Source organism: Carassius auratus, unplaced genomic scaffold (genome assembly GCF_003368295.1).
Source record: "Carassius auratus strain Wakin unplaced genomic scaffold, ASM336829v1 scaf_tig00216860, whole genome shotgun sequence".
Lineage (NCBI taxonomy): Eukaryota > Metazoa > Chordata > Actinopteri > Cypriniformes > Cyprinidae > Carassius > Carassius auratus.
In genome coordinates this window covers 33,202-58,762 of record NW_020528772.1, presented here as the reverse complement: position 1 = coordinate 58,762, position 25,561 = coordinate 33,202, and the positions used below count along the sequence as shown (strand labels likewise).

Here is a 25,561-nt window from a genome sequence, read left to right as displayed (position 1 = left end):
TTTTAAAATGTATTTTAATCTTTTTCTAGGGTTTTTAACTATGTATCCCTTTAAATAAATAATTAACCCTTTAATATCGCAAAGAAATCTGATTATGTGTTAAATTATTCCCTTTTCAGTTAATCAGGGTGAAACTTTACAGTTTTAAAATTTGATTTAAAACTTTTTTTAATGTGATTTTAACCATTCAACTCTTTAAATAAATATTTAACCATTTAATATGTGTTTATTATCAGCATTAATTGCGTATTGTTGTATGAGTTTGAAATAGTTTAAAATAAGTTGTCTAATTATAAAGTTTCCTTGTGATTACACATTTCTTTATGATATTAAATTAACTATAAATTTATGAGTTTAAATGGTTAAAATCACATAACAAAAAGGTTTCAAATAAATAGTAAAATTGTAAAGCTTGATTTTTATTAAAGGAAAGGAAAGACTTTAATCTTTAATGCTGATAATATGTAAATTTATTTACAATATTACATGGTTAATTATGCATTTAAAGAGTTGAAATGGTTAAAAATCACATATTAAAAAGTTTTAAATAATTTCTTTGCATTTTAAAGTTTCAATTAGATTAAAGGAAAGGGAATTTGTTTTACATTTTGTTTTGTGATTTTAACCATTTAGATTTTAACTAACAAATTAATATTAATATTAGTATTAATATTAATTTATTAGTAAATAAGCATACTGACATTTTACATTTTAAAATGCACATAAAATACATTTATTTTGAATAGTGACATTTACTATGTAAACTCTTTAAATACATAATTAACAATTTAAATGGTTAATTATTATTTTAAACACGATATAAAAAGCCTAAAATACAAGTTAAATGGTAAAGTTTCATTCTAAATTTCAGACAATTCAACATCTCAGTCTTTATTGCTGAGCATATGCAAATTTATTTACACCATTAAATGGTTAATTATACATTTCAAAGGTTTAAATGGTTAAAGTCACAATACGAAAAATTTTAAATGCATCAAGTTTCGTTCTAAAGAAATGAAAGGAAACGTTGATGATAATAAACTATTTTTTATTATATAAAGTAGTTAATTATGCATTTAAAGGAGTTTAAATAGTTAAAAATCAGGACACAAAAAGTTTAAAATACATTAAAATTGTAAAATTGTATTCTGATTTAATAAAAGGAAACATGTTTGCCTTTACTGCTGATAATATGCATTATTTAATATCTAACATTCAAATATCTTGAATATATGAATAGATTTGCATGTCAGCAATAATATAAATCCCACAGAAGATGCTTATATTCTTGTTTTAATGTGGTTTTCAAAGTGTTAATTTTATGCAATTTCATAATTAAAGTCTGTTTTACAGTTTGTTATTTAATTAAAGAAATGCATTTTGCCTTTTTAATATAAAATGTCCTTTAAAGTGCTACAAAGTAAATGTTTTTGCATCAGCAAAATGTAGGGTATTAATCTTTTGAAATGAAATGTTATGCTAAATGAGAGCAAAAATGTACGTGCAAAGATAACGCAGTAATGAAAATGAAATGTACGCTAATACTCCTGGCTTATTATTTTGGATGTTTTTTGAAAATCTTACTGATTCTGTAGGTTGAATGTCAGACTTTTTGTTGTCACAGTGAAAGCAGAGGAGGTTTATGGTTGTTTGGGGTTAATAGTGTGATGTGTTCGTGTTCAGATATCGACGAGTGCAGCGTTCACGCCAGTCAGGTGTGCAGGAACGGCCAGTGCATCAACAGCATGGGCTCCTTCAGGTGTCTGTGTCTGGACGGGTATAACCTGACTCCGGACGGCAAGAACTGTGTTGGTGAGACTCGCTGATCGTAAACCGGCTCATCAACCCGCTGTCTGTTTCTGTATAGATCATCAGTCCACTCCTGTAGTGTGTTAACCCTTTACAATCCTCACTGGAGATCCCTGAAACCTCTCTATTGATCAACATGGCTTTCCGGTGCATCCAGAGAGATAATTAAACACCTCAACATCCATACGATTGATTCAGAGAGTGCAGATCTCCAGAGAAAACTCAGAACTAGTTCAGAAACACATCAGACACTGAATTAGCAAATATACGATACGATACGATACGATAGCAAAGATAAGAGTAATCACACTCATAAAATAACAGTCCCCATGATTTTTTTGTTTGTTAGCAATACACATATTTATTATGTACATTTGATACCTGTAGCATGTTTTTATAGTTGTACTTGCAGAAAATATTGTACAAATGTAATTGCTAACTTATAAATACTGCAAATAGTTTTAATATATCTTATTATATTTAATATATCTTATATAGCCATTAATAAATATTATTCTATTTTATACCTAGTATAAATTTTTAAATAAAACATATTAATTTGCTTAAACATTGATAATGTATAAATATATTTGTGTATATATATATATATATATATATATATATATATATGTGTGTGTGTGTGTGTGTGTGTGTGTGTGTGTGTGATAATTGGATAATGTAGGGCGTTTTATTATTTGCATCTAGTGTAAATAATACAAAAAAAAATAGGTATGTATAAATATTAATTAAATATAAAATATGAATTAAAAATAGCTTTATAAAGATTAAATGTATCAATATTTTGCAAACAGAATTAGATCGCAGGGTGTTTTATTAGTCATATTTAGCATGAATTTATGTTTTACAAATGAAATGTATACATATTTTACATAGAATAGATTTTATATTAATAGTTTTTAATGTATTTTAAAGAATGTGTAAATATAATTCAACCATTATATTTTATTATATATTTTATATAATATATACATATTATTTATTTTATATAATGGATAAACATTAAGTTAAACACTATTTTTTAGATACATTTGTGTGCCAAACACTGCTTAGATTTTTTTAAAAACATATCCTGTTATAAAAGCTGCCGTTTTTCATAATTTAACCTGTTAACTGCCACTTGGCCCCTCGGTGGGCCCTCTACGTTTACTATATTACAATTAAATCCTAATCTAATCATGACAAACTATATATCATTGGAAAGGTCTAAGACTCCTAAATAGATATTGTACCAATCTTATTTGTTAAAAATGCTGTAGGAAAACGACAGGAGTTCTGACCTTTGTCAAAAAAAAAGTCTTCTTTTGTTGCCTTTAGAAATCATCAGAAATTATATATGCCTTGAAAACATAAAATCTCAAAAATTCAGACATTGCATCACATCAATGTGAGTGTCAGTTAACAGGTTAAACAACATTTTTCCGATTGCTGTGTTGTCTGTAGTGTAGTGTGCTATGTAGTGTGTCAGCTGCAGTGTCAGTGTGATGTGGTGTAGACAGTATAATGTGAGGTGTGTGTCGTTGTGTCAGATATAAACGAGTGTGTGACGCTGCCGGGAGCCTGTCATCCGGGGACCTGTCAGAACCTGGACGGCTCGTTCCGCTGCATCTGTCCGCCCGGATACGAGGTGCAGAACGACAAGTGTGTGGGTAAGAGTTCAGTGCAAGTCTGGCATCAGCAGATTAAAGAAGTCTCTTCTGCTCATCAAGGGTGCATTTATTTGATTAAAAATACAGTAAAAATAAATTAATCTTGCTAAATGTTATTACAATATAAAATACTGGTTTATATTTTAATATCCTTTAAAACTTAATTTATTTCTGTGATGCAATGCCGAATTTCTCCAGTGTAAAGTGTTATGTGACCCTTTAGAATTATCAATGTCGCAATACTTTTTTCAGAATCATTTGATGAATAATAATAATAATAATAACAAATAGCTTTATAAACATTACATTTATCAAATAATAAAAAAATAAAATGAAGCTTTGTGTCACAGAATAAAGTGTTATTTTATATCATCATAATATTTCACAATATTATTTGTTCCCCGTATTTTTGATCGAATAAATGCAGCCTTGATTAGCATAAGAAATTAAGAAATAATCGTTCTGATCGCACACTTTTGAGCAAGTTTGAGCATTTTGTCGTGATGAAGGATTTCCATCAGTTCATAAAAAGTCACTTGCTTCATTCCTGAATGATTCAGCCGTTCGAATGAATCAATTGAATGAATGATTCAGTGATAAAATCAGTGACTTGCCGCCACCTGCTGGTGGATTTAGTTTAATTTTTAACACATCATTTCAGTTATTTAATATTTCTGTATTCAAAATTTTATTTTTAAAACATTAATCTCCACAAGAATTAATGAATTGCCACCTCGGAGCCTCATTAAACGTCTGGAAATGCACCTAGACGCAACTTTTATGTTCTTCTGCGCCACCTCTGTAGTATAAATAAATGTATTAATACTAAATTCAACTGGTAACTTTTTTGTCTTATTCTACTTCTTATTGTTGTTTTATTGTTGTTTTTTCTTATTTTTAAAAGCATTTTTTTTATTTAACATGCCATTATAAATGTAAAAAATAAACACTCCTGTAAGTCACTTTAACGACTCAAATGTCACCTCGTATTAGGAAGGATCATTTTTTAACAGAATTTTTTATTATAGATGAGAAAGTGCGCCTACATTTCTAAATTAGGAGAACAAGTGCTTCTGACTGAAATTATGTGCTAAAAATGAAACTAAATCCACCAGCAGGTGGCAGCAAGTCATTGATTTTATCACTGAATCATTCATTCAATTGATTCGTTTGAACAAATGATTCCGAATTGATTCAACAATTCAAATGAATCAATTGAATGAATAATTCAGGAATGAAGCAAGTTGATAGTCTTTTTATTTTACATCATAATAATATTTCACAATATTTTTTCATGTATTCTTGATCGAATAAATGCAGCCTTGGTTATCATAAGAAACTCCTGTAAAATTATAAAAAATATCGTTCTGATCCCAAACACAGGGATAGAAATGTTTAGTCGTTATGAAGGATTTCCGTCAGTTCATAAAGAGAGTCACATGCTTCATTCCTGAATGATTCAGTCGTTCGAATGAATCAATTGAATGAATGATTCAGAGATAAAATCAGTGACTTTTTAAGTTAGCAGAACAAGCACTCCTGACTGAAATAATGTGTTAATAATTTAACTAAATCCACCAGCAGATGGCGGCAAGTCACTTATTTTATCACTGAATCATTCATTCAATTGATTCGTCAAACAGCAGAATTCACAAAAGTCTTTATAAACTGATGGAAATCCTTCATAGCGCCGTTAAACTTGAATCCCTGTGTACTTCCACACGCTCTGACCTGTGTGACCCTGACAGATATCAACGAGTGCAGCGTGGAGCCCAACATCTGTCAGTTCGGCTTGTGTAAAAACACCCCGGGCAGCTTCCAGTGTCTCTGTCCGCCTGGCTTCGTGCTTTCAGACAACGGCCGCCGCTGCTTCGGTGAATATTAATCTTATTTGATTTATTATTTTAGGTGAACCACTTTATGAAGTAGATCTGTGTGCAACAGCAGATTTTTACTGCATTAATCTGTGTATTGAATCATTGTAATGTTGTTGTGCATTTATATATATATATATATATATATATATATATATATATATATATATATATATATATATATATATATATATATATATATATATATATATTAATTTGTTATTAAATATTGATATATTTTTATTTTATAAAAAATTCTAACTTTTATGAAAACATTTTGTAATTTTATTTTTGTTCATTTAAATTCAACAAACAAATTAATAATTAAATAAAATCTGTTTCATGTGATTAATAAATCGCTCTAAATTCTGTTTTTATGTTTGCCATTTCTAACTTTTGTTTGTTAGTAAAGTCGTGTATAATTAGTTGTATTACATTTATAAATAAAATATGTTTATAATTATCCATTTGTTTAAATATTTATATTTATATTTTTATATTTATATTTTTAATGGAATCAGACATAATTGTTTTTTTTTATTATATATTTAGCATGTTTTTATATTAAACTAAATTTAATTAAATTTATTAAAAGATTAAATATTTATAAACAGGATTACAGTTTCATACATTTAATAAACTTTTCATGAATAAATAATTTACATTACATTTATTAGTTTTAATTTTGATCAGTTAATTAATAAATAATGTTATATAACAATGGAGTTAACAGTAAACTGTTTTAATTTGTATATCAATTTAGCCATTGTAATTTACATAGTTTAATTAAACAAAAAAATATAATTATTTAATAAAAATTGTTTTATACAATTAATAACTCATTCCAATTTTTATTTAAAAACCTAGTAATTTTTATGTATCGTTCAATTTGTCGTTTAAAAGTGTTTCATGTTACTAGTCATTTTAATTTTGACCACTGAATTTAATAAACATTTAATAATTTAATTTTGACCATTTTATTTAATGAAATGTTTTATACAATTAAGATTTGAATATCTTAAGTATATAATATCTTTAGTATGTCAAACAAAAGTATATGTATGCATATTTTTTATAGAGTAATAATCTTTCATATATTTTATATAACATGTTGTCAATGTTTTGTGCAAATGTATAAATGAATTCTTAAATATAAATTAGTCTAAATACCGATATTTTGCAATTGCATTAGATTATATACAGTGTTTCATTAGTTGTATTAAGCATGAATTTATGTTACATAAAATACTTTTTTACAGTGTTGTAATTTATAACTAATATTTTATGTATGTAAAGCGGTAGAAAAGCAATATAAACTTTCATGATTTCTCACATGGGCGTTCAGTGAAGTGCAGTGTCTGAGTGTTTTCTGCTCACGTGTTTTTGTGGTCAGACACACGCGAGAGCTTCTGCTTCACACGCTTCGAGGCGGGTAAATGCTCCATCCCCAAACCTCTGAACACCACCAAAGCCAAGTGCTGCTGCAGTCTGCTGCCGGGCGAGGGATGGGGCGACCCCTGCGAACTGTGTCCACGAGAGACCGAGGGTCAGTCGCTCATCAATATACAGCTCCACACATCAGCACTTGTGTCCAACAGCAGCCAAATACAGTCAGTTTCTCTAGAAGGAAACGTTAGATACATTTAAATGGGAATAAACGTATGAGTTAGTATTATAGAAAGTAAACATGAACTGTCTGTAATTAATTATTTAATGCTATTGAAGGATCTGAACACATATTTCCACTTCTAAGATGTATTCAGATTTGTTTTTTTATTATGTATTTTATTTAAAAGATATATGGATAAACATAAATGTTGTAAGAACAAATTAGTTGATTTAATTATATATATATATATATATATATATATATATATATATATATATATATATATATATATATATATATATATATATATATATTTTATTATATTGTATTTTTGTAGCAATAGTAAAAAAAGAAAAAATTGTATGGGTCAAAATTATTGATTTTTCTTTTATGCCAAAAATCATTAGGATGTTAAGTAAAGATCATGTTCCATGAGGATATTTAGTAAATTTCCTACCGTAAATATATCAAAACTTCATTTTTGTTTTGTAATATGCATTGCTAAGATTTCATTTGGACAACTTTAAAGGTTAATTTCTTAATTTTTTTTTTTGCACCCTCAGATTCCAGATTTTCAAATAGTTGTATCTCGGCCAAATATTGTCTGATCCTAATAAACCATATATCAAGGGAAATATTATTTATTCAGCTTTCGGATGATATATAAATCTCATTTTCGAATTTTGATTTGTTGTCATTATAATTTCTAATTTAGTTTAAATACTAAATTAAATATTACATTTATTTTTCATAATATATTTTAATAAAAAATAATAATTTCATAAAAATGTTTTACATAATTTAGATTATTATAGTTTTTATTAAATAAATAGTATTTTAATGCTGATCGTATCATGGAGAAAAAAAAGTTAATTACATTTTTTTATAAAATAAATCATAAATAGTTATTTGGTTATTTTAACCATTTAATTTAAATTCAAATGATATATATATTTTTTAGATATTTAATTATTAAATCATTCAGGATGTGAGAACAACATTTTGTAGGATTAATTTTGATTATTGAATTTAGCAGAAAGTTGATTTAATTAATAAATCCTTTCTATCTTTTATTATTTCTATTTTATTATTCATAATATATTCTAATAAAAACTGAATCATTTAATAATGTTTTATATAATTTAGATTAATATTTAAGGATGTCAAACTTACTTTTTAATAATTTTTTAGAAATCAGACTCTTGTCTCCCAGTCATTTTTGAGTGTTTTTCTCCCGCAGCTGCATTCCACACGTTGTGTCCCTACGGTCACGAGGCCATCCTGAGACCAGAAGGACGAGAAGGTGAGAAAACCTGTTAAATTCTGTCAACTAAAGCACTTCACCTTCCCACAATCTCCGGTACTAATGTCTCGTATGGCTCCACAGACATGAACGAGTGTGTGGAAAACCCGGGCATCTGCAGCAATGGCCTGTGCATCAACACGGATGGCTCGTTCCGCTGCGAGTGTCCCTTCGGTTACAACCTCGACTTCACCGGCGTCAAATGCGTGGGTGAGTTCACAATAAACTCATTCCAGATCAGAGTCACTAGCCATTTCTCAATTCCCAGTTAACCTCAGTTCACTTTATTTTGGCTCTTCTTGATGATTGCGGGAAGGTTGTGAGTTCAAATCCCTGGTTGATTAGACAGATACAGACGAGCTCTCGATCGGAAAGTTGTGGGTTCAAATCCCTCAGAAACTAAAAGTATTAAGCTGATAATAAAAGAGTTTGGCAGGAGGGTTATTAACAGTCTGATGGTAGATTGGACAGATATGGACGAGTGCTCAATCGGAAGGTTTTGGGTTCAAATCCCTCAGAAACTAAAAGTATTAAGCCAATGATAAACAAGTTTGGCAGGAGGGTTATTAACGGTCTGGGGGTTGATTAGACCGATACAAACGAGCGCCCGATCGGAATGTTGTGGGTTCAAATCCCTCAGAAACTAAAAGTATTAAGCCAATAATAAACAAGTTTGACAGGAGGGTTATTAACAGTCTGGTGGTTGATTAGACAGATACGGACGAGTGCTCGATCGGAAGGTTGTGGGTTCAAATCCCTCAGAAACTAAATGTATTAAGCCAATGATAAACAAGTTTGACAGGAAGGTTATTAACAATCTGGTGGTTGATTAGACAGATACGGACGAGCGCTCGATCGGAAGGTTGTGGGTTCAAATCCCTCAGAAACTAAATGTATTAAGCCAATGATAAACAAGTTTGACAGGAGGGTTATTAACGGTCTGGTGGTTGATAAGAGAGATACGGACAAGCGCTCGATCAGAAGGATGTGGGTTCAAATCCCTCAGAAACTAAATGTATTAAGCCAATGATAAACAAGTTTGACAGGAGGGTTATTAACGGTCTGGTGGTTGATTAGACAGATACAAACGAGCGCCCAATCGGAATGTTGTGGGTTCAAATCCCTCAGAAACTAAAAGTATTAAGCCAATGATAAACAAGTTTGACAGGAGGGTTATTAACGGTCTGGTGGTTGATTAGAGAGATACGGACAAGCGCTCGATCAGAAGGATGTGGGTTCAAATCCCTCAGAAACTAAATGTATTAAGCCAATGATAAACAAGTTTGACAGGAGGGTTATTAACAATCTGGTGGTTGATTAGACAGATACAGACGAACACTTGATCAGAAGTTTGTGGGATCAAATCCCTCAGAAACTAAAACTATTAAGCTGATAATAAAAGAGTTTGGCAGGAGGGTTATTAATGGTGTGATGGTTAATTGGACAGATACGGACGAGTGCTCGATCGGAAACCCCTGTGGAAACGGTACATGCTCAAACGTTCCTGGTGGCTTTGAATGTTCCTGTCAGGAGGGCTTCGAACCCGGACCCATGATGACCTGTGAAGGTACGGTTAGGATATAAGCTGCACTGTATTCCACAATCATTAAAAAAATAATTTTTACAGGCATACATATATTTTTTTAATCATTTAATAAAATGTGTTTAATTTAATAATTGTTCACAAGTTTACAATAAAATCCAGCAATTTAATATATATAATATATAATATAATACCAAATAATTTTATACAAAGTTTTATACATTCTATGAGGAAAATTTTATAAGAAATATATTTATAAGAATAATATTTATATATATAATACCAGATTAATTTACCTAAGAAGCATAATTTTTAAGCTATACATAATTTAAAGGTTTTATGTGCATTTATTTTTAAATATGCATTTTAATAAAAGTATTGATATATTACACAATCACGCTTCTTAAGTTAATAAATTTTGCTCTAAGAATGTATACATGTTTTTATGGGGGGAAAAAGTAGTTCAAATGCAACATTTTGAAAGTCTATCATAAATGATAAATATATTTTTATATATTAAATCATATAGTAAATTATGATGTAAAATTTAAAACTATAATGTATGTAATGTAAATTGAAAACATTCTATCTATAAAATGACACTTAATTCTTATTCTTCTTAAGAAAATTATCTTTGTTTTAAGGTGATTTTTTTTTATATAGTTGACACATTTCTCTTACATTCTCTTTATTCCGTGTGTCAGACATCAATGAGTGTGCGGTGAACCCACTGCTCTGCGCTTTCCGCTGCGTCAACACCTTCGGCTCGTACGAGTGCATGTGTCCGACGGGATACGTGCTGCGAGACGACAACCGGATGTGTCGAGGTCAGTGCGACTGATTCACCACACACACACACACACACACACAGGCCATCATCGCTCAGTCTCTCTCTCTCTGCAGACCAGGACGAGTGCGCTGAAGGGCTGGACGACTGCGCCTCCAGAGGAATGGCCTGCAAAAACCAGATCGGCACCTTCATGTGCATCTGTCCTCCAGGCATGACACGCCGCCCCGACGGAGATGGATGCATGGGTGAGAAAGTGTGTGTGTGTGTGTGTGTGGACTGTTGGACTGAACAAAAAAAAATAATTATAATGATATAGGCGGAGATGAGGAATCGCACACTTTCTTCAAAGAATATGGTTTGTTTTTATTGGCGTCACACTGAATGTAGTAAATATTGTGTTTTGTCAAAGTATATTTGGTAGGGTAATTTTTCTAACAAATAAATTATTTTGTCATTTTGACAAATAAATATTTTGTCAAATTATTTAAAATGAATTTTGAATGAAATATTAAATTATTATTATATAACTATTATGCATGTAAAAAATGTACCCTAGTAAATAGACAAAAAACAATAGTTACTAAATATATATTACGAAATATAAATTTTTATATAGTAATAATACTACTATGCAATATTAAAATAAACTTGGGTGACTGAAGTATTGTATTTTGTCAAACAGTTTAATAGGGTAAATTTTTATAGGATTTTTATAACATTATTGTAATTATTTTTGTTTTTATTTAATAGTTTTTGTAATATCCATACTTTTTTTTTGTAATTTATGTATCATTTATATATTTGTTTACCGTGCATTTTAATAACATTTAAATAACAGTAATAGTATTAATAATAACTTTTAAAATTACATGCAAAATTAACAAAATAATAACTGCATATAATATGTATATAGTAATAATATATTGTATGCAATATAAATAAATTATTAATACTAATAATGTTTAATGCATAAGTAATATTGTGTCCAATATTATGCAATTATGCATTTTTGTTAGATTTTACCTAAACCGTTATCTGTAATGTATGCTGGATATAATAAAAATTTGACAGTGACTTGGTGTGCTGATGGTGCTCTGTCTCGTGTGTGACTCTGGCAGACCTGAACGAGTGCCGCAGCAAGCCGGGAATCTGCAAGAACGGCCGCTGCATCAACACGGTGGGAAGCTACCGCTGCGAATGCAATGATGGCTTCGAGCCGAGCTCCACGGGCACCGAGTGCATCGGTAAGAGTACAAATCACATTAAACTGCATTAGACTGAGATTGCTCTTTCTGTCTAACTGGCCTGTTGTGGTTGTCAGATAACAGGAAGGGCTTCTGTTTCACGGAGGTCCTGCAGACGATGTGCCAGCAGTCGTCCACCAACCGAAACACCGTCACCAAGTCGGAGTGCTGCTGTAACGGTGCCCGCGGCTGGGGCTCAATGTGTGAACTCTGTCCTCTGCCTGGAACCATCCAGTACAAGAAGATGTGTCCCCTCGGACCCGGATACACCACTGACGGCCGAGGTTACTCCTGAACGCCTTTACAGAGATTTCACTGAGCGACAGTTGGGAAAATAAAAACAGATGACCAGTCTTTATAAGAAAATCACTGCTCTGCTTCTTTTAGACCAATGCAATGATGTGGAAACTCATACATTTAAATATTGATTTAAAATTACTTTGGACTATTTATTTGACACTTTTATAAATGCATTTGTTAAATATCTATTTAGCAAATGTGTTACTTTCCATGTTTGTTTATAATTATAAATAATTGCATTAATAATATTTTTGAATAAATATATTATAGTAAATAATTTATCATAATAATATATTTTTTGACAAATTATACATTAAGTATCAAATATATTTCGAAAGATATGGAATATATATTTATAATCATGTTTTTATTCATATTTCAAATTAATTTATGGGTATTTATTTATGCATTTAAATATTATTTCATGCTTTTATATAAATACAGAAAATATATATTTTTTTTATATTATTTAGAATTTTTTATCATAATATTAATCATCTTGGACCAATTATACAAATTAGAAATATTAGAAATATATTTAATATGAATGTTCATATTTTACTAATACAGTACTAATATATATATACTGTAAACACACACACACACACACATTAATTTATTATTAATAATAATAATAATAATACAATATTAATATGAGTACTGTTCTTAAACAAAATGCTACAGGTGTTTAGTTAAGTACTGAAATTTAGGCATTTCTTTTAGATTTAGGAAAGCATATATGGATACCATATCTACTGTATTTTTGCAGACATTAATGAGTGTGAGGTGATGCCTAACCTGTGTAAGAACGGCCAGTGCATCAACAGCGTCGGCTCCTTCCGCTGCCATTGCAACGTGGGTTACACCAATGACTTCACTGGCACTTCCTGTGTTGGTACGTTCTCCTCGCTCACCGTATTTAAGTGCTACACTGTTCTAAAAGACTATGTTTGATGCAATACTTGATGCTTTTCAATTAGATATGGATGAGTGCTCTCAGTCGCCCAAACCATGTAACTTCCTGTGCAAAAACACCGAAGGCAGTTACCTGTGCTCGTGTCCCAGAGGATACATCCTACAACCAGATGGAAAGACCTGCAAAGGTTAGTTCACAATTAATGGTTACTTTTTTCCATGTTGGGATAAGATCTGCTTATAAATCTGGTTGTAGTCATAATCCGTGCCAATGATCAACCCAATGTCTGCTAATTAAAAACCAATAAAAATGCTTTTTTGATCCCAGACTTGGACGAGTGCTCAACCAAGCAACACAACTGTCAGTTCCTATGTGTCAACACGATCGGTGGCTTCACCTGTAAATGCCCCTCAGGCTTCATGCAGCACCAGACGGCATGCATAGGTGAGTGATATGAACTCAAGCCTGCTAAATAACGGAACGGGTCATTCTGGAGATAAAACTGCCTTTATGCTTCATCTCTTAGACAACAATGAATGCAGCAATCAGCCAAACGTTTGTGGCTCCCGCGCCTCCTGCCTCAACACCCCGGGCAGCTTCAACTGCGAGTGTCAGAAGGGCTTCTCTCTGGACACCACGGGAATCAACTGCGACGGTAGGCTTCCCATTTTGGGCCCATGTGAAATTATTTTGCATTAAACAGCAAAATCGTGAGCTCCAAGGTTGTTGATCGCTTGTATATGCTTTTGTTGAATCCATCAGTTCACACTAGTTTATAATTGTGTTTAACAACACAATTCGTGTTGGGAAAACTACTATCCATGATGTGTGGTTTGTTATCTGGTTGAGATACGACTACCGTATTTTCCGGACTATAAGTCGCACTTTTTTTCATAGTTTAGCTGGTCCTGCGACTTATAGTCAGGTGCGACTTATTTATCAAAATTAATTTGACATGAACTAGGAGAAATGAACCAAGAGAAAACATTGCCGTCTACAGCCGCGAGAGGGCGCTCTATGTTGCTCAGTGCTCCTGTAGTCTACACTGAAAACATAGAGCGCCCTCTCGTGGCTGTAGACGGTAATGTTTTCTCTTGGTTCTAAATAAATGCGACTTATAGTCCAGTGCGACTTATATATGTTTTTTTCCTCATCATGACGTATTTTTGGACTGATGCGACTTATACTTAGGTGCAACTTATAGTCCGAAAAATACGGTATTTGGAAATCTGGAATCTGAGGGTGCAAAAAAATCTAAATATTGCGAAAATCACCTTTAAAGTTGTCCAAAATGAAGTTCTTAGTAATGTATATTACTAATCAAAAATTAGTTTTGATATATTTACGGTAGTAAATCAACATAATATCCTCATGAAACAAAATCTTTACTTAATATCCTAATGATTTTTGGCATAAAAGAAAAATAATTTTGACCCATACAATAGCTATTGCTACAAATATACCCCAGAGACTTTCCCCTTCTTCTTTTTTCTTCTTTACTTTACTACTATTTCTGTGTTCCACTCCGTCTCGCGCACAGCTTTTAAAGCATATTCGACAACCACAGTGCCTCCTTTGCTCTGTTATTTGTGTGGACACAAAAATTGGGCTGCACCTTCCAATGATGAGCATTGTATCAAAGGACAAGTCCGCGAATTATTGGCCGAATTATTATTTTATGCTTCATGGAATTGTTTGTTTTGTTTGATGGCTTATAACACTTTAACGAAGCATTTTTCAAAATCCCAATTGGAAGAATGAATGTAAAAAATACTTCCGGATCCAAAATTGCTGAAAAGGTGGTCGGCCACCCTACGCCACCATGTATTAGAAACACATGCTAACCTGGTTTTGTTTTCTTTCTTTCTTTCTTACAGACGTTGATGAATGTGGTGGAAACCACCGGTGCCAGCACGGCTGCCAGAACATGATGGGAGGATATCGCTGTGGATGCCCGCAGGGTTACGTTCAGCACTACCAGTGGAACCAGTGTGTGGGTAAGCATTTCTACAACGATAAAGTGTGATTTTTTTTTGTTTGTTTGTTGTTGTGCCGTTCTAATTTCTCCATCTTCCTTCCCCCTAGACGAGAACGAATGCTCCGGAAATCAAGCCTGTGGATCTGCGTCTTGCTATAATACTCTGGGCAGCTATAAATGCGTGTGCCCGTCAGGTTTCGATTTTGAGCCCTCTGCTGGTGGTTGCCAGGATGTTAATGAATGTGGCTTGAACAATAACCCCTGCAGCTATGGCTGCTCCAACACTGATGGTGGATACTTGTGCGGATGTCCTGGAGGCTTCTACCGAGCAGGACAAGGGTGAGTATTTAAGACCCCGATAAACTTCAAGCAAAAACTAAGCACTTTCTTCAAAAGTTCAGCTCCAGCTTTCTCCAACGTACCCACTTGGATGTATTCTTCACTAGCTAGTTTAAGAGCTAAAGTCTAAGAAGCATTGGTCACACAAATAGTTTGAACATACTGTATATAGCAGGGAGGGCAACCCTAATCTTGGAAAGCCACTGACCTGCAGAGTTTAGCTCCATCCCTTATTAAATGTACCTAAAACAATCTAACCGAAGTCTTTAGGAATACATAAATTACAGGTTTTTTTATTTGGATTGGAGCTAGGTTCTATCAGACAGTGGCATGAAGTTGGCAATCCCTTCTATAAAGCCAAAGTACATCCAAGCTAAGCAAAGTCACTGGCAAGCACAACCACGGGATTTACTTCCAGTCAGAGAGGATTGGCTTGTAGTTTACTTTCTGAAGTGTTCAAAAGGGTTCAGGTATTTCCTTAGATATCGGAAAGGGATGTCTTCATACTTTTGCCATGTAGTGAAGAAGCATATACTTGCCTGAAACTTCAAGGCCCTGTCCTAGATTCTACTCATATCCCTCGTTCGAGTTCACGTTTTGGTGAAACACTCTTATATAGATTGTCAAGCAGTCTACCGTGGAGTCCCACCATCATGGGCTTAACAATGGTACAAGAACCCTTCTGAATCCTAACATGGGATATACTACAGTCTTGTGGACTCCATGGACCTCAAGGGCCACTGTCCTTCAGAGTTTATGTCCAACCCCAAGTATTGTGAACCAAGGTTATAAAGGTATTCAGGATAACAAAAACTTCAAGGAAGGGGCAGGGGCAGGGGTCTCCAACCTTGCTCCTGGAGAGCAACCATCCTGCAGAGTTCAGCCACATCCCTAATCAACCACACCTGAAGCAGCTAATCAAGGTCTTCATGGTTCCTTGATAATTACAGACCAGGAGCAGGGTTGGAACTTGAAGTCTGCATGATGGTATCTCTCCAGGAGCAGGGTTGGAGATCCTTGCAGTAAAGGTTGTTGGCCCTTCAGGGTTCGGATTTGGACATTCCTGGCCTAAGCTGAATAATTACAGAAGTTAAAGAAAAATAATGTTTCAACCTTTTCGTTTCTAGGCACTGCATCACAGGAGTGGGCTTCCAGGGTCAGTTTGGCTCGGAGGGAGTGGATGACGAAGAGTCACTGTCACCGGAGGCCTGCTATGAATGCAAGATCAATGGTGACCTTGGGAAGAAAGGTCGCCATAGGCGTAATGCTGGCGATAATGATCTCAAGGTACATTTTGAGTACTGTCCCTCTCTCTGTAGCCATCATGTTTTTAATATGGTCACAGTGCTAGCCCTGACCTCAATTCCTTACTCTATAAAGAGTATATAAGACTTAGGTCAAAATCTGTCTGAAGCTTCTTCTTATGTTTCCAACTGTTCTGTCCTGACCTTAGGAGACGGTGAGTATGGCCAGCTTGGATGTTCAGACTTCAATCCCAATGAACCTGAGTCTGGCGCAACTGCAAAACAAGGAACCCCTACTTGAATTGCTTCCAGCCCTGGAGCCGCTTGAGCACCACGTGCGCTACGTCATAACGCACGGAAACCAAGGAGAACACTTCCGCATTCTGGAGCGTCGCGATGGGAAGAGTGTTCTGCGGCTTGGCCGAAAGCCACCCCCTCCAGGTTTGTACCATCTGGAGATCGCTAGCTTGCGTATTTTCGGTCCTCACAAACTTCAGCAAATAGAGGACCAGCACGACAGCGACTATTTGCTAGGTGAAATCGGCGATGCACTGCGCATCAAGCTGCACATCCACCTGCACTGAGACTGACCCTTGACCCTGTGCCCTTCACTGCAGGGCATTGGCTCTGAAAGACTGTGTCCATTTATTGCAATGTTTTGGGTTTGTTTTCATGTCAGCCCCCACAGATTCCACCAGGTTGGGTGGAATATGTACATATACAATCTTAAATTAGCAGGATGCATTCGCACTAGCATTAGCGCCCAATCAGACAATCTATTTAATTTTAGTATGGCTTTTACAGTTGTAAACTGTCAAAATTATCATGAAATCACATTTCAGTCTTAAGTGCACATAAAAACGATGCATTATAGATGAAAAATATAATGACCGTTCACTCACCTTGGTAACTCACTGCAAACTGGGGTCAACGTTTATTCCATTCAGTATTTAGAGTCATTTGTCAAGTATTTTACTTGATAATTGTTCAAGTTTTAACAGTCGAGGGTTCAAAACAGCTTAAGGTTCTCGAGACTGAAACACATCTTTTTACATAAGATTTCTTGGATATCCTGGAGTGTTTGCTTGGGCTGCCACATTGCGTTACCTCATTTTACACACATAGACAAGAACACACACACATCTGTGTGGCAGTTGAGACAGGAGTGGTGCTAAACACTCAAAATTTGCACTGGGCCTCCTCTGCGTATTTAATCAGGGAAATTTCATTCCAAAAATGGCAGCAACTGTCCAAAGGGTTTTCAAATATGCATGTGATGTTGCACAAACTTGGCATTCACATTTGAACCATTCTCTTCTCCATACTTGTGTGCTCTTGTCGGTGTATTTGACAAAGACGTACTTCGCAAACAGAGCACATATGAATGGAGAACTGGAAGCCTGCTGGGTAAATCAACCAGAGGCCATTTTTGATGCAGCTGGAGACGTGCAGTCTCAATGGTACATAAGGTTTGTTTGGCAAGCCATCCTCCAAAACACTCCAGATATGGACATGCAAACACACATTTTCAACTTTCAAGTGTGGGGACAAACCAACGATCGTTTCTTAGTTTCTCAGTAATCTCGAGCAAACAAGGTGCTAAGTTTCCAACTTACGCTGTACCACAAACTGATTTCTGGATCGCAAACGTAACATTTTCAAAGTTATTTTGATTTTGATTTTATGTGTGATTGTCTTTTGTACTGTCTCAATGCTGAAAAATCTATACTATCAAATCTTGATGAAAATTTTAATTGTATATTTTAAAGTGAAATGTAGATTTTGTTTGTATTACTTCTTTTGTATTCTGGAGCATCAAGACTACCAAACCAAATATTTACTTGTAAACATTTGATAAATAGCTTTTAAGGGCTGTTGACTTTGTTTTTCCATTTAATATGGACAATTAATGATCACAGCATCCTTAATTTACTGTCACGGAGCACTATGTGACAGACATCACTGTTTACATGAGCTTGTCCATTGATCATCATAATACTGTAGTTTATTTGCCATGACCAGCAACATTGGACTGTTTTCAAAGGCTGTAAACAAAGTAATTTTGGTGCTAGAATGGCAAAACCGTTTCTTGAACATCACAGTAACTGCACTGTACGACAGCCTGAGCTATATTTATGTATAACCATTTGTCTAACATTGGACCTTTGTATACTTTCATATCTCTTGTTTTTGTTGATGCCACTACATGTAAAAGTGTGAATGTGCGTGACTGTAATGTATGTCCAAAAATCAACAGCAAACTTGAAATAGTCATCAAGCTATTGTTGAGTTACGATCTTCAGACCAAAGAAAGTGGACCGGGTTGCTCAGGATGATGTCAATTCCCCTAAATCTTTGGGGGGCATTGATCACGGTGCAAGTATGAATTTTTGTGAGCCATAGAGATCCATGATGAAGAAACCTGAGCACCCAGTACATGACTAATGAGTAATACCAAATGCATTTTTTTTTTACCATTTTCAATCCATCTGTCAGATCCAAGTGATCCGCACAATGTTTGTGAACATCTCTATGAAACAACGAATGGCAATAAAACAACATTGGTTATATTTTTAAACCTTTGTTTTTCTGTACTCGGTGTGCGAAGGCCATTTTTAGCCACGTTAAAGAGATTTAGCGAGCGTATCCAAGTGGAAATGGCTTATTGATCTCAAAAGGGTGGCCACTTCAGTAGACTTCGTCCTGAAGATATTGGAAGCTTTAAGTGAATAAGCCCAGTTTTATTTCAAACAAAAGGGAATTAGGAAAATATCCAATCTACTTACAAAACTCACAAAGCAATGCAAGCTCCTCTGTTTCTTGGCACATCAACACATTTTACACATGGGTCCAAATGAGAGCTACAAATTTAAGATGACACATTAGCAAAAAGGGAACTCCAAATCGGAGTCGGGATATAAAAATAAAGCTTTCAGTTGTTTCTAAACCTCTCTTAGATCACAACAGTTTCAGAGAGCTCAGCAGATTAGCAAACAGACAACCAATGACATGAACACTTTTGAGATATGAAAACATATGGCTTATACACACACACATAGTCAAAGGACAGGAAAGAGTCAAACAGCAATAATACAACGACTGACACTCAGTTCTGAAGTCTTAAAGGGATGTTTGCTCCAAATCCAGAATATCGTCAGAAATATATAAAGCACAGAGTTTAGAATAGGTCTGTCAAAGGCAGCAGGTATGTCAGACATCCTAGGACTTTCCAACAATGCTGAAGTGTGTATGCTGAAGATGTATTTTGATGAAAATTACCATGCTTTATAGACAAAAATCATGATGAATAAGCCATAATCAGGGTAGGCAGCTTATTTAATTTTACGCAAATGAAAACAAGGCTGCAAGAGCATTAATTACTAAACAGAACAAGGTGTACATTTTCTTATGTAATTTGTCTAATTCAATGCATTTGAACAGTTAACGTAAAGCAACAATTTTAACGACAGTTCAGTCATTTTTAGAGTGCACATTTTGTGAAAAACATTTACTGCATTCAGTGCAACAAACAAAGTGACAATTTAGGGACAGTCAAGTGATTTTTATGGTGTCAACTGTTCGTAAAACCATTTATTGAATTCAACGCAACAATTAACAAAATGACAATTTAGCATCAGTTTGTGATTTTTAATGTGTAAATAATTTGTTAAAACTATTTGTTGCATTCAATGCAACAATCAAGTGATAATTTAGCAACAGTTTAGTGCTTTTTAACGTGTAAACTTTAAACCATTTGTTTGAATTCAACAGAACAATTAACATAGCAACAATTTAAAGGTTGAGGAGATTACCCTCTTCTATGTAAAGCACTTTGAGTGCCCAGAAAAGTGCTATATAAAATGTAAGGAATTATTATTATTAAAGTTTTTTTTTTGGTGATTTTTATGGTGTAAATTTAGTTAAAACCAATTGTTACATTCAATGCATCAATTAACGGAAAGCGAAAATTTAGCAACATTTTAGTTATTTTTATGGTGTAAATTTTTTGTGAAAACCATTTGTCGCATAAAGGTGCAACAGTTAGCATTAATCGATAATTTAGGGACAGCTACGGGATTTTTATGGTGTACTTTTATTGTTAAAACCATTTGTTGTATTCAATGCAACAATTAATGTAAAGCAACAATTTAACGACAGTTTAATGGATTTTATGTCGTTAAAACCATCTGTTGCATTCTTTGCAACAATTAAAGTAAACCGACAATTTAGCAAAAGTTTTGTTATTTTTTTAAGACATAAAATGTTTGTTGAATACAACAACAAAAAAAAGATTTTAATTGCAACAATTAACTTTCATGCTTTTCAGTTTAGCAGAAGTATAGAAAAAACTATGAAATGTTTGTTTAGATCATTTGTTGCATTCAATGCAACAATGCACATAAAGTAAAAATTTAGTGATTTTTATGGTGTAAATTGTTAAAACAATTAACAGAAAATTTTGTGCCAGTTTATCGATTTTTACAGTGTAAATTGTTCGTTAAACCCAATTGATGATTTACATAAAAATTTAAGGTCCAATATGTTTCAAGTTCTAGGTCATCGTCTAGTTTTGTTAACGTAAATTAACACATTCAGCGATTTTTCTTTTTTGCCCACTGCAAAGTTTACGTACAGCCATATTTCCAATATTTCATTAGTTGAACATCAATTTATAGCAGTGACCGATTCCATTACAGCCTCATTTTCAGCTGCGTTAAATTAAATGTCAAGTTTTATTATGAACTTTTCATTTCTGATTATGTCTTTTACAATTAATGTGTATTCATTGTAGACCGTCCTGAGGATGTAGCTACAGCAGAAGAATCGGACGACCCTGTTAATACGGAAAAAAGTGTTCTTTGTGTTTACACCCAAAGCACATTTCAAGGTATACATGGCAGGTGCGTTCCCTGGGAATCGAACCCATGACAGTGTTAGCGAAATTAGCTAAAGGGTTGGAGTCGGGCCACAGGCTGGGCTAAGGCAGTTGGCGTCTTTCAGTCATGTGACTACACCAGGGCATAGTCAAACTGGCCCCGCTCGAAGCCGTCCTTATGATCGGTCCACACCGAAGCCGGCATTTGGCTGTAGGGGTCCAGCAAGATCCGGAAGCAACGCACCAACAGAAAAATCAAAAACAGCATCAGGAGACCCACGAACACGAAGGCCGTCCTTTGCTCGGCGTCCCCGCCAAGAGGTGGGCTGCTGGGGACCCCGGCGAACGACGGCCCCGGCGAGAGCAGCTCATAGTCCAATGTGGACACATCGCTCATCCTCCAGGGAGGGCCACGACAGAACTTGCAAGCTGTCGTAAGGGTGGATTGGACGGAGAGATTGGCCAGATTGGTGTGGCGACTTCGATGTGGACAAACGAGGCCAAAGTCAACACTTTTGACTGCGTGATGGACACGCAAAGTGACACAAGTGGAGCAATCCGGGGTCAAGATGACCTTTTTATTCCAGACCTGTCAAATCGGATCTGACCCGCGAGTGGCACGGTGCAAGCCGATGGGACATGACACAGCGGGCTGCCACAACGGATAAAAACAGCAAGGACTCGAGTCACACGCTTGTTTCTTTTGTCCCCAGGGATGAGGCTAATTGGCTCCAGATGGGACACGGTTTGCAGGTGTTGTCCCCACGTTGGATGCCAGTTTACGGATCGCCCCACAGCAAGTATCCCATTTCTGGTTGATGCTGAAAAAGTCAGACAGCAAAGATTGGACGGCTAATCTAATCAGATCAATATGCGAATCTGGGAAAGCCGAGAAAGCTCAAGAGAGTTTGATTAGTGGGCTCCAGTAGGTGGATGAGTCAGGGATGACGTGCTTGTGTTTTCTCACACAGAACTGCTTGTAAGGTTGGTACTATTGATCGAGAGGGGCTAATGTCTGGTAAAGTGTGGATTTCAGGGCCAGGATCAGATGTAGGCGGACAGCACAGAGTCACAGAGACTGTACTGTAGTGTGTTCGGCCTCTGGTCCGATGTACTTCACCCTGTAAACACACAAGATACACATATTCAGCATTTAGTCAGTTTAGTGTCATGACCATTAAATGTTCCTACCTAAAAACCTCACAATAGAGAGATATCATATTATTTTCATAAATGGATTACTTTATTGAACTGTCTACTGAATGTTAACACAAAATATGTAATATGTATACATAATTTTGTATTAATGTATTTTTCATAGTATTTACAATCTTTTAAGCATTTCTATTTAAAAATAAATAAATAAGAAAATTCTAAAACTAAATGTGTCTATTAAATGAATAAGAATAATAAATGCATTACAATAATGGCTGAAAGAAGTACTTTGAAAAAAACGCACACGCTTTTCTCAATATTTTCAAAAATGTTCTATTAAATCAAACAACATTTTTCACTTTTTCACATATAATTAAACACTTTATATTTTATAAAACAATTTTAATTTATATTTAATTTTATAATTTATATAATAAGGTGTGTATTTATATATATATATATATATATATATATATATATATATATATATATATATATATATATATATATACATAAAATGTAATACATGAAATGCATTTAAATGACTGAAATAAATACTTTTAAATAAATAAAAAATAAACCTGCTTTTTTCAATATTTTTCAGACAAATATTTTTTAAATATCACAAAATATTAAAGCATACACTGCAGTAATTATTCATTTTTTAAATGTCAATATAAGTCTAAAACAATTGTTAAATATATTTAAAATGTAGCAATATAAATGTAAATTTAACAAAAAACATGAAATAAAAGGTCCTTCTTCTTCGTGAAGAAACCAAACCACCAGAGGGCAGAAGAAATATGGATCATATACATCAGGTTTATCATTAGATGTTGATTATGTTTAATGATGTGGAGGCCTTATAAAATCATGTATCAAATAAATGTTTCGACTAATCCAAGCCATAATTACCCTGACATTCACTGTAATGGTGAAGCTGATTACAAACCAGCAATAGCAGCTGTTTTAAATGTTGTCTTTATCCATCAGCGGGGCGTTTTAACGAATCATTAGCTGACTGCTGGAGGAGAGCACATAATACGAGTCTCATTCTCTCCAGTGTCACTAGTCTGGGATCACAGGATGCTAAATGTCAGCAGACGATTATCTTAAACTTGTGAACAGCGATTAAAGCACCAGACAGAGACGAGGGGAGAGATGGATGACAGGCGCAGAAATCAGTGGTGCTGAATGGACGGGCCTGAGCATCATGATGGATGACGGGACGATGTGGAGATCTGTGAGGCACCGCAGGAGACGCTGACAAACTATCACACTCTTCCTCTCTGCGTCCCTTCATCAACACCACTTAATTACTTAATCTTCCCTGAGACGCCGCTTTACAAGAGCCCACATCACAGAGAAACTACTATTAGAGACTATATAATTAATAATTACCACTAATTAAGAATGCTATAATTTTATTGTTATTATTAGCACAATTTTAGTATATATTTAATGATAGTGATAATAACCAATGTCATCATAATATAATAATAAATAAAAAAGGTAATATTACAAATATATACACATGCACACTATAAATTATATTAATAATTATTAATTTGTTATTTTTTCTACATTCACAATTTTATTATTATCATACTAAAATACTAAAAATAAATACAATTATTTTTTGTTTTTATTTATAAATATACCCAATAATAATAATAATAATAATAATAAATACTATTAAATTAATACATGTATATTAATATTAAACATATGTTATAAATTATAATATGCATTAACATATCACTACATTCCAAAGCATAAGATCGTACTTTTAACTTCACTACATTTCATAAAACATATCGTTACTCCCTATAATATATCACGTGCTCCGAGACGCAGAAGCGGTGTCTGATTCATCATGAACGTGAGTCTTTTCAAAATAAACCTTTAAATTGGATCGCGAATCGCACCAAACGATTCGTTTACGAATTAGAATGATCCGATTGCAGCTGTTCTGGAGTCGACCACTCACTGATTCAAATGAACCGTTTAGTGTGAGTCTACAGAAGTAAGAACCGTGAGATCTTGTGAGCGCGTGCGTCTGATGTTGCTAAAAGTAAGTTATTAATGTCGGAATTTAGGATTAACTATTGTAACTGAAAATCATATTTTTTATTATTTATTTTATATATTTTATTTTGATAATTTAGAATTATTACTGAAATACAACCTTTTTTTGTTTCAAACAGTTCATTGAACAATAATAAATGAAGTACCTGAAGCTGACAATGAAGTAAATGTATAATAATTAGCAAAGATGATTAATTTAGCGCTGTAAACGCACGTGTGAGGGGCGGAGACGCGCCATGGAGCGTCAGAGGCGCTTGAGGACCAAACACAGCAGAGCGGTAGGAAACTTCACTCCTCTTATTATTTCTCTTTTACTATAGCGATTTATTTTTAGATACGTGATCTGAGTCTTTTATAGAGTTTTAGAGTTAGAGTTATTAGAGAAATATAATTATTTTTTACATTCTTTGGTCGAAGTTTTCAGATCGGCAATTCGGAGCCTGTTCGCGACTCCGTTGATTCAGATCGGCACTTCGGAGCATGTTCGTGACTCGGTTGATTCAGATCGGCACTTCGGAGCCTGTTCGCGGCTCGGTTGATTCAGATCGGCACTTCGGAGCATGTTCGCGACTCGGTTGATTCAGATCGGCACTTCGGAGCCTGTTCGCGACTCGGTTGATTCAGATCGGCACTTCGGAGCATGTTCGCGACTCGGTTGATTCAGATCGGGACTTCGGAGCCTTTTCGCGACTCGGTTGATTCAGATCGGCACTTCGGAGCCTGTTCGCGACTCCGTTGATTCAGATCGGCACTTCGGAGCATGTTCGCGACTCGGTTGATTCAGATCGGCACTTCGGAGCCTGTTCGCGACTCGGTTGATTCAGAT

General features: G+C 34.3%; 1 protein-coding gene across 1 annotated transcript in view; it reads left to right on the top strand.

The window, feature by feature from the left end:
* LOC113099091 (fibrillin-2-like) overlaps nt 1-17,200 on the top strand; it is a 66,868-nt gene extending 49,668 nt beyond the window's left edge. The window contains exons 47-65 of the mRNA XM_026264168.1: nt 1,684-1,812; nt 3,357-3,476; nt 5,225-5,350; nt 6,744-6,896; nt 8,200-8,262; nt 8,347-8,472; nt 9,710-9,829; nt 10,510-10,632; nt 10,709-10,840; nt 11,714-11,839; nt 11,917-12,123; nt 12,909-13,034; nt 13,120-13,242; nt 13,383-13,499; nt 13,582-13,710; nt 14,933-15,052; nt 15,141-15,372; nt 16,500-16,659; nt 16,826-17,200. Coding sequence (XP_026119953.1) covers nt 1,684-1,812; nt 3,357-3,476; nt 5,225-5,350; nt 6,744-6,896; nt 8,200-8,262; nt 8,347-8,472; nt 9,710-9,829; nt 10,510-10,632; nt 10,709-10,840; nt 11,714-11,839; nt 11,917-12,123; nt 12,909-13,034; nt 13,120-13,242; nt 13,383-13,499; nt 13,582-13,710; nt 14,933-15,052; nt 15,141-15,372; nt 16,500-16,659; nt 16,826-17,200 — 2,807 coding nt within the window. The remainder of the gene's footprint in view (nt 1-1,683; nt 1,813-3,356; nt 3,477-5,224; nt 5,351-6,743; nt 6,897-8,199; nt 8,263-8,346; nt 8,473-9,709; nt 9,830-10,509; nt 10,633-10,708; nt 10,841-11,713; nt 11,840-11,916; nt 12,124-12,908; nt 13,035-13,119; nt 13,243-13,382; nt 13,500-13,581; nt 13,711-14,932; nt 15,053-15,140; nt 15,373-16,499; nt 16,660-16,825) is intronic.
* Nucleotides 17,201-25,561: the final 8,361 nt, after the last annotated feature.